The sequence below is a fragment of the Macaca thibetana genome, chromosome 5, assembly GCF_024542745.1.
Source record: "Macaca thibetana thibetana isolate TM-01 chromosome 5, ASM2454274v1, whole genome shotgun sequence".
Taxonomy (NCBI): Eukaryota; Metazoa; Chordata; class Mammalia; order Primates; family Cercopithecidae; genus Macaca; species Macaca thibetana.
In genome coordinates, this window is record NC_065582.1 from 179,212,331 (window position 1) to 179,226,129 (window position 13,799).

Below are 13,799 nucleotides of genomic sequence, written 5' to 3' on the forward strand. Positions count from 1 at the left end.
ACCCCAATAGCCTGTAAACCCCCAAACTCTGCTGTCTTTCAGATGATAACTCACCAAGCCTCTGTCTTCATTTCCTTTGAGTACTTGGCATGTAGCCCAATGCCTGCAACAGGTAGGATGTCACTAAACATTTTTTTATTTGTATTTATTTTATTATGATTATTATTGTTATTATTTTTGAGATGGAGTCTCACTCTGTTGCCCAGGCTGCAGTGCAGTGGTGTGATCTCAGCTCATTGCTACTTCCGCTTCTTGGGTTCAAGCAATTCTCTTGCCTCAGCCTCCTGTGTAGCAGGGATTACAGGCATGCGCCATGACGTCCGGCTAATTTTTTTTGTATTTTTAGTAGGGATGGGGTTTCACCACGTTGGCCGGGCTGGTCTCAAACTGCTGACCTCAAGTGATCCACTAACCTTGGCCCACCAAAGGGCTGGGATTACAGGCATGAGCCACCACGCCTGGCCAAAAGTCAGTAAACGTTTGTTGAGTAAATGGAAGTAAGTTTTAAATAGGTGTAGGGAAGGAAGTGGAGCAAGAACTTGAATGCAGAGTCTGAAAATCATGGGCAGACATCAAATGACTGAATTGTGGGGGGCATATTTGGATATCAGGTTAAAGAGTTTGGACACTGTCCTGTGGGCAAGAAAGAGCTTGTATGAAGTCCTGGCATAGGTGACTCATTCATCCATCCATCCATCCATTCATTCATTCAATACTCAACAGCAACACGCAGGGCTCAGCTCTTGGTGGAACAAGGACAGGCGTCCTAGAAGAGACAGCATTGAACAGCTGGCTCTTTCTCCCACCAGAGCTGTGTTTTAATGAGTTCTAGTATTTCTAGCAGTTACTGCTTTAAGTGTGTGGCTACTAGATTTTCTGGCTCATTCAGATTCATGACAATGAAATCTCTGTGGATTGTGCCTGGCACCCTTACATAATACCACTCTGTTCCCGTGAATGCTTTCCACCACGCAGTCTTCCTTATCAATAGTAATTTGCCATTTTGCAAATGTCTGCTGTGAGCTTCTACTTCTCAATATTTTTGGTGTGTTTCTTGTAAATAGCGCTTAACTGGACTTTAGTTTATGCCCCAATCTTACAGACTTTGGATGGGAAATTCAGCCCATTCACCTGTGTTATGAAGTCTGGTAGCCATGGCTTTATTTATTTTATCTCATGTTTACTGTCATTAAGCTTATTGTTCTTGCTAGTATTTACTTTTCCCCCTTAATTTTGCTTCCTTACTCTCCCTCCATCCCTCCCCCAACTTCTACCTAGTAATTCAGGAGTTCTACTCTGCTTCTTTCCCGTGAGTTGCTACTTTCCAATTCCTGAGAGTCATAATTAAACCAATCTTCCCCTGCTAATGTATTAAAAGTAAATGGTAATGAAGCCCCCCTCTCCACTACCAAAATCAGATCCTTTTACTTCCTCCTTCTCCCCTCAACCAAATGTGATCTTAAAATATTCTGACTTCTCCATGATAAGATTCTATTTTCTTCTTTTTTTTTTTTTTTTTTTAGTTCCAGGCTAATACAACTTTCTCTTGCAGCATGTAGCTTATGTTTTAAGAATCCTTATGTGACATTGCTAGTTACAAAATCACAGGCACATGTGGATTAGCCATACTGTATATTTTGCAAGGGTCATTGCTCAACACCACTTCCTGTTCTGAGCGTTTGCTCTATCTTGAAATCTCTACTGTGATTGAACTGTCTCGGTGACGGGGGAACTCTGAATATCTTCCTCTAAAAGGGGACATGGCTGGGGTCCTTTCTCTGTCCTGCCACATTGGATATTTTCTTTCTTTTGTCCAGACAGATGAATCTTGTAGTAGCCACGGTAAGGATCCTTGATCCTATAATCAGAGTCCCTGGACATTGCTCCAAAGTCCCCTAGGAACCACTTCAACTTTCCTCCCCTTAGATGTGACCTGTTCTTTCTGGAACTCTACAATACCCTCTCTTTTTCCTTGGCATCTGGGATTCCCAGGGACACTTTCTCCTGGCACTTTGCTAACCTCTGTTTCCCCTATAGCTCTTCCTGCAGTACCTATCCTTTGCGTAATACACCTCCTGGAACTGTCTTTCCAGTTTCTGCTTTTTGTACTGATGATTTTCAAGTGCTTTTCCTCTATATCATGCAGCATTTACTCCATATTATCTTCCAGTTTGCTCATTTGTCCTTACCTCCACTCTTCTCTTTCTGAATTTGCCTGTTGCTTTTTCAGTCTCCAGCTCCGTGGCGTATGTTCCATGTTGCTGTGTTCTGATGGAGACTCCCTAAGCTGTCTTGCAGATTTTTGTTGCACTTTCTCTCTTCCCTTAGACCTCCACAGGAGGAACTCTTCAATCTATCCTCTTCTCTCTGCTTAAGGAGTCCCTGCAAAGGGTTTGTGAAGTGCGTCAGCCTCTCTGTGATTGTGTGTTCACATTAATATTTATTATTTTCTTAAATGTGCATCAGTCTCGAAATGTCAACAGTAATCATCTTTGAGTGATTTTTTTCTCCTTTCTACTTTTAGTAATTCTCCAAATTTTCTACAGTTAGTGTATGATAAGGTGGAAAGACATCTTCAAGACTTTGGGCAAATAACTATGTCTGAGCCTCAATTTTCACATCAATAAAAATGGGCCCAATGCCACCTGCCTCCTTGGGTTACCAGGGGGGCCCGTGAAAGTTGTGAAAGCCCCTAAGCCAACCTGGACAGAGCAGGCGAGGCTCACGGCAGGTTTCCTCCTTCCTCTGCAAGCCTCACAGGGTCACAGGTGAACATTGGGGATCGAGGGTGGGCAGTGGGGGCAGCTGGAGAATCAAATGAGGTGACTGACATGAACTATGCCGCTTTGACAAAAGTCCTGCAAAGTAGTGTGTTCAGAACTCATCTCCAAAGCCATCTGGAATATCTGCTCCCAACATGTTGGTAAGTACTATCGCCGGCAGTCACTTCGAGCCGCAGTTTCTGCTGTGATAACTAGGACAGGTACCTCAGGTTGGCTGTGGGGACCAGAGACAGAGCAGGCAGGTTCTCACATGCCCGAGGGCCTCTCAAGGATAGACCCTCTCTCTCGTCTCCAAACCACGTCTCCCAGACAGCAACCAAAGGAGAGGGTCTCCAAACTGCCGGAGCCTTGCTCACTCCCTGGGCTAACACACTCTTTAAAGGAATCCCACAGTCACCGTGTGAAAAGCTTGCTACATTGCATTTGATTCTGTGCACTGAAAGCAGCACTTGGCTGCAGACACACGTTTCAAACAGGCCCCATTTTTCCATCTCTGCTGCTGTTATTCGGGGAGCCCTTAGACGCTCTTGCAGCGCCGGAATAGGCGCTCAAGACGTGCGTTAATATTGCAACAGCAAATGTAATGAATCTGCAGTTGGGGCCGCTGAGGCCGGAGTGGTGGATGAAAGGTAGCCAGAGCCTTCTCCACGGGTCCAAACCACCTGTTACAGGAGAAGGCAAGTGGCCTCGCTAAGCAACTGGACGTTCTGTGGCCGGGGCGGTGGCGGGGCCGGGGCCCGAGTCCGCTCGGAAACTTTCGCTGTGGGCGAGCCAGACCCGCCCTCTGGCCCCTCGGGCCCAACCGCGCAGGGGGAGTGCCAGGCAGCAGCTAGGCGAGGCGTGCCCTGATTGGCGGAGGTGTGGCGTGATTGGCAGTTGCACCGACCACTCAGCAGGCCGAGCTGGCGCCGCATCCGGGGGACCGCGTCTGGAGTGGAGGGCGGCCGAAGGCCCCGCCCCTTCCCCGCCCCCTCGTGCCGAGGGCCGCGCTAGCCGGCTCTTCAGCAGCCAGTGCAGTTTGCTCCGCCGCGGCAGTCGGTCTCCCGATTTTGCTGTGTTCTGCTGCTCCAGAACAACTTTACTGCCGGCCCAGAGACCCCAGGGCGTCGCGGAGCCGCGTGCGGCCCACTCACGGGCCGGTGAGTACTTCGGGGCTGGGGCCTTGGCGCGGTGGCGCGCAGGAGGCGGGCAAAGCCCGGAGGCACTGCCCGCTTCGAGCCTCAGTTTCCCCTTCCGAGCTGATGGGTGGCTGGTCCCAGAGTCCCGGCAAGGTCCCCGAAGTTGGAGGGCCGCGGATCCCGCCGGCTCTGCAACGCGCAAGGCGACCCCTGTCCCGGGCCCGAACGGGTCACTCGGGAGGCGCGCCCCGGGCCCCCGCGCGCTGTCGTCTGGAACCCCGCCGCGGGCTGGACAGCAGGCCCGAGAGGCGGAGCGGCCGGTGAGCAGGCCTCCTCCCCGCGCCCCGCGCCATCCTCCCCGCCCCCGAGTTGCCCCGTCATGCCCCTCCCCCGCGGTCTCGGGACCCACGGCCGCCCTCGGTGCCCGCCCGGTCGCTAGAACGCGCCTGGACCCCCGTGAGGTGTTGTGGGGGGAAGGGGAGTTCAGTCCCCCAGAGGGACCCGCCCGCCCGCGGGGCAGCTTAGGGGTCACTCTGAATCCCCACAGCCCACTTAGGAGCACCGTGGCAGTTCCTCTCCCTCTCCGGGTCCCTCAGTAGAGAGTTGAGGGTGTTCAGTGGCGGCCCCTGGACCCTGCCTCGTATGAACTCCACCCTCTGGATCATTAGTTTTTTTATTTGATCAACGAAAACTTTCTGGAGAATCCTGCCCAGCCCTTTTGGATGTGATGGCGCCCTGGCCTCTCACCCACTTAGTAGTTGATGTTATGAATTCCAAGGAAGTCGCATTTGTGCAACCCCCCACCCCCCGCCACCACCCAGATTTAACCCTCTCGGTAGCCTTAGGTGGAGAAGTTATAGTTCCCATTTGGCATCCCAGGAAGCTGAGGCTCAGCAGGGTTTGGTGCCAGCCCAGGACCACGAAGCTGATCAGGGCGGAGCCTGGTGTGAGGCCTCTGCCCCATCTCTCCAGAAGCAGCCCGGCCTCTCCTCACCTTGGACGATGACCCCTGGCATTTGGCCCAGGGCTTTGCAGTTTGTAAAGGGCCTTCTCTTCTGCCAGCATCCATCACTCAAGGAGCTGAGCCCTGGGTACCCCATGTGCTGGCTGCCCATTCTCTGCAGCAGGGTAGGGAGACCACAGGAAGCTCAGAGGCCACCTTTGCCACTGTCCCCACCTGTTTACTTCTGTCTCGAAGGGTCTGTGATTCCCATGGAGGCTCCGTTGTATTCAGCCTCTTTTCCCTGCCTGTTCCTTTGTCCTCCTCCCTTCGCAGAAACAGGAAGAGTTTGCTGGGAGACCCCATCTCACCTTCTTTCCCAGGATGGAAGAGCATGGAGGGTGTCTCTGACTCAGGCCTGCCCTGCCCATCCCAGACCAGGGCTGGACGGGCTTCTGGGGCTGGTCACAGAGGGGACCCCAGCTCAGTCTCAACCCCCAGCGATGTCTGCACTGCCAGACCCCAAACACCCATCCATGATGGTGGCAATAAGAATCATAATAGGTCAGGAGCTTTATGCCTACATGCTCCCCTCCCCTCCCACAGCCCTACCTCCAGAAGTGGTACCACCGCAGCCAGCCAGCCCCAGCCGCAAACCAGACCACCCCCTGTGCCCCTCATTCCTCACTCCCAGTTGGTTCTCTCTTGTCTCTCCTGGCTCCTGAGCCTCACTCGGATGCCTGCCCTGGTTCAGGACCCTCGCCTCTCCCTGGATGGCCCCCAGGCTCCTCCCTGGTCCCAATCCAGGCCTGGCTCCACACAGCCCTGCTGGTTCTTCAGCTGCCACTTCCCTCTGGGCTATCGGGTCAAGTCCGCCTCCTGAGCCAGCATTCCTTCAGGCCCTCAGGGACCTGCCTCGCTGCTCACTCAGCCTCTCCCTCCTGTGTCCTCTCCCCAGCAGTCACTTCCCAGCCACCTGCATGTTCCTGGCCACAAGGCCGGCTCACTGTCCCTCTGCTGCCTCCACTCCTGGGCACACCCCCTGCTGGAATGCCCAGCCACCTCCCACTTTGCCTGGCTCCTGCCTGCTTGTCCAGAAGGCTCAGCTGAGGCCTCCTGCAGGATTTCTGGCCTGCCTCTTCCCACAGTGGAGTGAGGGCCCCCTTCTGTGCCGTCTTTGTGGGTATCTGTTTAGGTGTTACCCTTCCCATCTAGATGAAGCTGTTCCAATGCTGGCCCTGGACGAGACTTCTCTAGGTCAGGGGGGCCCAGCACAGTGCCTGGCACAAGATGGACCTACCCTTAGTCCACACCTGCTGCCCATCCAGGCCAGGCCTGGAGCCAGTGCCAGGTGTGTGGTGGGGGCTTGGCCACTATGGCTGTCATGATTGCTGCTTGGGGCAGTCCCAATTCAAATCCCTCTGTGTTCTGTCAGTGTGCCACATTGGATAGAGCTGGAATGTTCCTTGGTTTGGCCCTTAATACTCTGAGCAAAAATAGGTACCTGGGATCCATCAAGGGCTTTGTGCCCTTGTCTTGAGGAGCAGCACTGTGCCAGGGGGCTGGGTCAGGCCATGCCAGAGCAGACCTCCCAGGGCCGGGACCTCCTGGGCCTGCTCCCTTAGGGCTTGGTCACAGATGGGTTTTAAAAGAACATTTGCTTTAATTTCAAAAACATTACACACTCATTATAGAAAACTAGGGAAATATGTTTAAAAGAAGAATAAAATGAAACCACGCATAATCTTTACCCAGAGACAGCAAGTATCTTTTTTAGGGGGCATTTTCTTCCATTTTTTTTGCAGATACATTTTGTTTTCATCCGAAACAGACTCTTGCTAATATCTTCTCTGGCTAATGCTTTAAATCCTGCCTTAACAGTGTTATGCCGACCTTTTCCTTGTCTCGAAATGTTCATGTACGAGGTCACATTTACAAGCTGCACAGCACAGCATTGCACCGTATGGAGGAGTGTAGATTTTATAACCAGCCCCTTTCTGGACAGTGCTGAAAGTGCCACGTGACAGACATTGTGTGTGACCCCCGAGGGCATCTCCAGTGGCTCCCCTGGAGGCAGAAGCACTGATCAGAGAGAGCGTGAATATCACCTCGGCTTCCCACGGGGGCTGTTTCTGAGGCGCTGGCTTGGGAGGTGGGGTTGCCCCCGCAGAGAGAACAGAATGGGGGCGGCCTGGGTGAGGGCCAGAGCCTTTAGGGCAGAAGGCCACATGTGGTCATTCTGCTGTGGGTCTGAGTGGATGCATGATCCCTGCAGCCCTCTCCGGGTGGCGGCCTCTCCGCTGAACTCCTTATGTTTGGATGGGATAAAAATACACCTCAGTGCTCATGGGGAAAGAATGCTAGCAACTTTGCTTTTGTGGATCTTACACAGTGACGGCTTCTAAGCCATTGCTGTGGTCACCAGTGGGGAGTTGAGGCTGAGCACCCCACCGTGCAGGTAGGGATCTGGGGGTACAGAGTAGATGTAGCTGGGGACGCCTGGATGCTGGGATCTGGGGGAGGGACTTGCTAAGGTCCCACAGCATTATTGCCTGGATGGTGCTCCTGCCCTAGGCCAGGCTACTTCAGGCTTCTGCCCACATACATTAAGTGCTTAACATAGGCCAGGCAAGGCAGCAGGTCTTCTGAGCGGATAAGCCGCAGCCCCTGCCCTCAGGGCTCACAGTGGCTGCCACACTCAGGAAAACTCAGGGAGGGACCAGACAGCAGGTCCTTCCACCAGGAGATCGTTTCTGATCTTCATTGTCCCTGGGACCAACCATGATCGGGTTTGCTGGTTTTGAAATAACAAGCCCTTTGATCCAAACCAGACTTGGCCGACCCTCAGGGAACCTGAAAATTAATCCCCCTGTATTCATCCATTCTTGCTAACCAGAGATTTTACTTTAAACTGTTTTTTTTTTTAACTGCAGTGTGACATGGTACATAGGCCAGCTAGAATCTGTTTTCCTGAAATTCCTTTTACGAAGTGTTTTCCAACTGAACGTGCCTTTGTTTAGCACCTGGGTGTAATGGCTTAGGGTTTTTTTAAATGCCCAATAGTTTGCTTTCTCTTCCATCATACGCATCATCCCCATAGCACCCCTATGTGGGAGGTGCTATCCCCGTTTTACATGTAGAGAAACAGACACAGTGAGGTCCTGTGGCCCCTAGTAAGGGTAACCGACCCCAGGCCGTGTTGCTTCCGGCTGTAACTTCTAGCAGAGGGAGGGCTCTGATGGAGAGGTGATCACCTGAGTGCTGTATGTTTACCTGAGCAGGTGAGGAAGACAAGGACTCAGAAGAGACATAGCTTGGAAGCTCCCACAAAGGAGGTGTCGCTGGAGCTCTTGACTTGAAGGGTGCTTAGGGTCTAGGCTGGGGGAGGGTGGGAAGGCACTCCAGGAAGAGGGCCCTGGGGAGAGGGAAGTGTGGAGGTCAGTGTTTGTGCGCTGATGTTGAAGGGTAGCCAGCGTTTTGCGGTGATTGGGCCCAGGGAGAGAGGATGCAGTGGCGGTCGGATTTCAGAGTCATCGTTTTCAGAAATGAGCTTGCAGAAGCGTTAGAATTGGGCAGGTCTGGATTTGATTTTCAGCTCTGGTACCTGCAGCTGTTTGACCTTGAGCAGGTCCCTCCGCTCCCTGCACCTGGGTTCCTGTCTGAAGTGGGGTGAGGTTGAAAGATAAAACATTTCCCCATCTATAACTCTGGGATGACAATAGGATCTACCTTCCAGGTCCATGCGAGGAACTCATGAGAAAAGACAAGTACCGAGAACAGAGCCATTGGTCTTAATGGCAGAGATGCCCTGGCGTAGGTCAGCCTTCAGTAAAGGTGCCCTCCCTCTCTGAGAAAGTGGCACCTGACTTGGGGGCAGTGGGAACCATGGGAGAGAAGGTAGACATGGCCATGTGTCATTTGAAGACCTGACTTTTCACCCTCTCAGGTGGTCCGGTGGCCTGCAGGACCGTGGTTCTGTTTGTCCACAGCGTGTGGGTTCCACTTGCAATCCTGTATTTCTCTGCCACAGCTGACTAAGGGGGCACTTAGGTCTGCACGTGCAGTTAAATGACTGCTTTTGTGGAAGGTGCCAGTTCCCGGGAGCTTGGAACTTGGAAACAGGATAGAGCAGGCTCCCAAGCTTGACCATGCATGGTTTGCACCTGGGGGATGTTTTAAGCTGAGGGCTCAGTCCCTGTAAGGGAGGACCGTGTGGACTGAAATATGCAGAGTTCTTGAGCGGCACGGATCTGATCTTTAGGACCCATTTGCAGCTGGGAATGGAGCAGAAATTGTTGTGTATGGGAGCCTGGGGCCACTCCTGACTCTTCCAGTCATGGCTGCCCCCAAAAGTGACCTCTGGGCACCTCCTGGAACCCGGCTCCGTGCCAAGCACTGGGTGTTCAGAGGTGGCCGGGGGACTCCCTCGTGCCACCCATGGTGACTGGTCTCACTGGTCCTCACAGTTGCTCTGTCCCCATTTTCAGATGAGGAGGCTGAGGTGCAGGGAGGGATGTGGGCTGCTCAGGACCACACAGCTGGTGGGCACAGAACCAGGAGCACAGCGCGGCGGCAGCTTGGGGCTGGGAGCAAGATTCTCTGCTTACCAGCCTCTCCCTGCTCTGCCCCTCAGAGGATGGCTGTGGCCCTGAGCTTGGGAGGGTCATTTGGGAATCTGAGGAAGAGTTTCCACTGCCTCACACGGCAGGTACAAGGTCCAACAGCGTCAGGGGTTTGCATCCCACCCCTAACGCCTCTCACCCAGGGCCCCATCCGGGTCCCGGGGCTCAGGATCCTGCAACGCTTTCAGCTCTGTGTCTGTGGCCAGTGGTTGTCCTTCATTACAGGGATGGTGGTGTTTTTCCATGTTGCTAAGCAGCGTGTGAGGGCCTCTGTTGAATAAAATAAAGCCCTTGCTCCGGCGTGACACGGGTCACAGGATCTCTGTGCACTCTAGTCTCTTCTGATGCCCCCACCGCACTGTTTGCCTAGTTTGCTTTTTACTACGTGTGTTGATTTCTGGGGCATCAGTCCTGTGACTTCGGTGCCATGGCTTGGGCCTGGGGTGGGGGCTGTGGAGCGGCAGAGCTGGGTATGAATCCCGGCTCCACCAGCTTGGCTCCCCCTCTTCTCTCCCCTGCCCTCTTCTCCCCTCCCCAGCTCCCTTCCCCTCTCATATTTACTTAACTTTACTCAGTACCAGCGTCGTAGTTTCCTAGGGCTTCCGTAAGAAACTACTGCAAACTTGGTGGCTTAAAACAACAGAGGTTTGTTCTGTGATGGTTCTGGAGGCAGAAGTCTGAAGTCAAAGTGTGAGCAGGGTGGGTCCCTCCCGGAGGCTCTGAGGGAGGCTCAGTTCCTCGCCTCTGTCCAGCTTCTGGCAGTGGCCAGTGGTCCTCCTGCTCCTTGCCCACTGTCACCCATCTCCACATGGCTCTGTTACCCTCCTCTTCCTATAGGCCATCAACTATTGGAGCCAGGGCTTCCCTACTCCAGGCTGATCTCATTTTGAGATCCTTAAGTACGTCTTCAGAGACCTGTTTTTCCAAATAAGTGCATGTTCACAGACATTGGTGGACACATGATGTGGGGCCCAATTCAGCCCCCTGCAGCCGGGCTCCACATGGGTGGTGTCTGGGTGTTGCTATCGTCATCCCCATTTCTTGAATGAGGGAAGGTCAGGGTTGTGTGGCTCATGCCCAGTGAGGCAAGGACTCCGGGCCTCGGCACTTGCTGGTCTGGGATTGTAAGTGCCGTGCCATCTGTAGAGTCACATGGGTGAGTGTCCTCCCGCGGTTTCCTCCCTGGAAGCAGGGCTGGCCCATGGGGGCTGTGCTGAGTGTTCACGAGATCCTGTATGGAGTGTCTGGCAGCTCCCGCCTGCCTCCCTCTGCTTTTCCATCTCCAGCAGACACTAAGTGCCCGAGCGGGCTCTGCCGGTGCTGGGTGGGCCTGACCCTGACTTTTCTTCAGGCAGGATGGACTCCGACACTGCTCCGCTGGGCCCCTCCTGCCCACAGCCCCCACCAGCACCGCAGCCCCAGGCGCGTTCCCGACTCAATGCCACAGCCTCGTTGGAGCAGGAGAGGAGCGAAAGGCCCCGAGCCCCCGGACCCCAGGCTGGCCCTGGCCCTGGTGTTAGAGATGCAGCAGCCCCCGCTGAGCCCCACGCCCAGCACACCAGGAGCCGGGAGAGAGCAGACGGCACCGGTAAGGGGGCAGGCCGGGAAGCCCAGGCTGGGGCTGTTCAGGGATAGCTGGGTGGGAACGGGGTCCAGCCACCCCTGGAAGGTCCCCCCTCCAGGTCCCCTGCAATTCAGCATTGTGCAGCTCCCATGCTGTGCACAGGCATCCGTCCGCTGGGGCCACCCACGTCCTCGAGCCTTGCACCTGTCACCTCTGTGGCACCCACTCGAGGTGGTGCTGGTGCCCCCACCCCTCTGCAGTCCTTCTCTTCCCAGGACCTCTGCAGCACTTCACAGCTTCCGTTTGCAACAGCGTCCAAACGTGTGGAGTAAATTCACGGGCCCTCTGTAACCAACTAGAGTGGCAGGCCAGAGGTGACAGCCACACTGTCGGGAGTGAGGCCACATGCGGGCGAAGCCCTTGGTGCTGAGTTTCTCCTCTCCCTGAGGGAGACTTGTAAGGGACGGGCATCCTTCACCTCCATCCTGAGGCGGGATGCTAGGGCCCTGGGTGTTCACAAGCAGAGATAAGGCCCTTGGTGTTCACAGGCAGAGCTGACTGAGGCCCTGGGTGTTCACAGGCAGAGCTGACTGAGGCCCTGGGTGTTCACAGGCAGAGCTGACTGAGGCCCTGGGTGTTCACAGGCAGAGCTGACTGAGGCCCTGGGTGTTCAGAGCAGAGCTGACTGAGGTCCTGGGTGTTCACAGGCAGAGCTGACTGAGGCCCTGGGTGTTCAGAGCAGAGCTGACTGAGGTCCTGGGTGTTCACAGGCAGAGCTGACTGAGGCCCTGGGTGTTCACAGGCAGAGCTGACTGAGGCCCTGGGTGTTCAGAGCAGAGCTGACTGAGGTCCTGGGTGTTCACAGGCAGAGCTGACTGAGGCCCTGGGTGTTCACAGGCAGAGCTGACCGAGGCCCTGGGTGTTCACAGGCAGAGCTGACTGAGGCCCTGGGTGTTCAGAGCAGAGCTGAGGCCCTTGATGTTCACAGGCAGAGCTGACAGGCTTGTTGGTTCCCAGGTGGCGGTGTGAGGGTGGTGGGTGTAAGCCAGAGGAGTCCGGCCCCTGGGCACCTTCTCCAGCTCACTCAGGCCTCAGTCAGCCTCCACTTTTGCTAGAGAGGCCGCTGCCAGGGGGCTCAGTCCTGGCCCATCACTGCCCCTCCTGCCCATGCAGAAGCCCCAGATCCATGGTGAGTTCCTGCTGTGTACACCAGCCTTGTCCATGTGCCAGAGCGGGACTCCTCATGGCCGTCCTGAGAGGGGAAACTCAGGCACTAAGTCTAGGTGACTTGCCAAGTGACCCAGCGGGTGAGAGACGAGGCGCTCGAGTGGCCCAGGTTTCCTTCTTGTTCTAGTCACCTCACTGGCAGGGCCGTGGGGCCTCCCTGCTCTGGTCGCAGTGCACTGAGACTCCCATGTACCGCTCTTACTGGACGCGCCCTCAGAATCTCACCACAGCCCTGGGTCCTGTTTGTCTTTGCATCTCCTTAAAAGATCACCGTGCTCCTCCGCTTTGTTTTGGAGGCCTCTGGGTGGACAAGGGCCTGACCCCGGGATTTGGGCCTAGCCTCACGGCTTCGGGGGAACAGAGACCAGGGCTGGGAAGCTTGGTTTCAATCTGGGTAATGAGAACAGCCTGCAAGGGACAGAGTCCAAGACTGTGTGTGTTTCAGATAAGAAGAGTCAGGAAGCAGCTGTGGTTTGTTTGGCTTCTGTCTCCAGTGTGGGGGTGGTGAAGAGCAAGCCCTGGGCGCTGCCTGAGAGCCCAGACCCCAACACTGGACCTGCAGCTGGGGGCAGTGGGCGTCCCGTCTCCCAGTCACTGGTCACTGATGTGGCCACAGCAGGCCTGGCCCTGCGTGCCCAATGGCCACAGGGAGGGCAGGGCCCAGCGTCCCTGCCAGTAGCAGCTGCTGCGAGAGTCTGTTATTTGGCTCCCCCGTCCAGCCAACATAGATGGGTGAGCATCAGTTAACATACCAACAGGTGACAACAAGAGTGGCTATTTAACTGAAACTCCCTGAGCCAGGCATCTTTTTAGGGCATTAGCCCACTTGCTTCTTTACCAGCCTTGGGGGGCAGGCTCTGCTGCTGCCCCATTTTTCAGATGGGAAACCGAAGGATAGAGGGCTTAAGCAGATGACCTGGCGTCCTGTGGCTGGTGAAGGGTGGAGGGGAGATTTGAACATACCCTGGAGCCTGTGCTCACTATGGACCTCAGGTCAGCTGTGCCCAGGGATCCCCATGTCACAGGCTCAGAAGTGCACAGAGCAGGTTGGCCTGTCCCTAGACCAGTGCCTGGCCAGGCCCTGGTGACAGGAGTGAAGGCTCAGGCCTGCCCTCCAGGAGCCCTGAGCAATATGGGAGACAGGAGTGAACAAGGAACTACATTCTGGGGGCTAAGCGCAGCGCGGGGGACAGCCCACATTGCAGTCCCCTAGGGGCCCTCCAGGAGAGCCTGGTCACTCTTTAGGGCATCAGGAAGACTGCCTGGAGGAGGCACCATCGGAGGCCCATCTGAGCTGTTCCTTGTCCTGTACACTTGGGAAACAGGAGAAGAGCAGCCTTGGGGTCGCCCTTCTCTGGCTGCCTCCCTGAGGAACTGACCCCCTTCTCAGCCCTCCATTCAGCAAGGTTGGGGCGGGGCTGCTTCAGAAACTTCCCTGGGCTGGAGCCCCACACTTCCGTCCCATCCTGGCCCTGTGGCCTTGGCAAGTCACTTGCCACCTGGGGAACCACTGCCAATGGGTCAGGGCTTAGAAACTCAGGGGCT

The 13,799-nt window shown here is 55.2% G+C and overlaps 2 protein-coding genes across 3 annotated transcripts in view; both read left to right on the top strand.

The window, feature by feature from the left end:
• Nucleotides 1-13,799, top strand: part of MRFAP1 (Morf4 family associated protein 1) — a 572,854-nt gene that overhangs the window by 197,985 nt on the left and 361,070 nt on the right. The gene's annotated exons all lie outside the window — the stretch shown is intronic.
• WFS1 (wolframin ER transmembrane glycoprotein) overlaps nt 3,758-13,799 on the top strand; it is a 34,816-nt gene continuing 24,774 nt past the window's right edge. The window contains exons 1-2 of one of the 2 annotated variants that reach the window (XM_050792096.1): nt 3,758-3,922; nt 10,815-11,051. In XM_050792096.1, coding sequence (XP_050648053.1) covers nt 10,820-11,051 — 232 coding nt within the window. In that variant the 5' untranslated portion in view covers nt 3,758-3,922; nt 10,815-10,819. The remainder of the gene's footprint in view (nt 3,923-10,814; nt 11,052-13,799) is intronic. The other variant, XM_050792097.1, reaches the window with a different exon arrangement.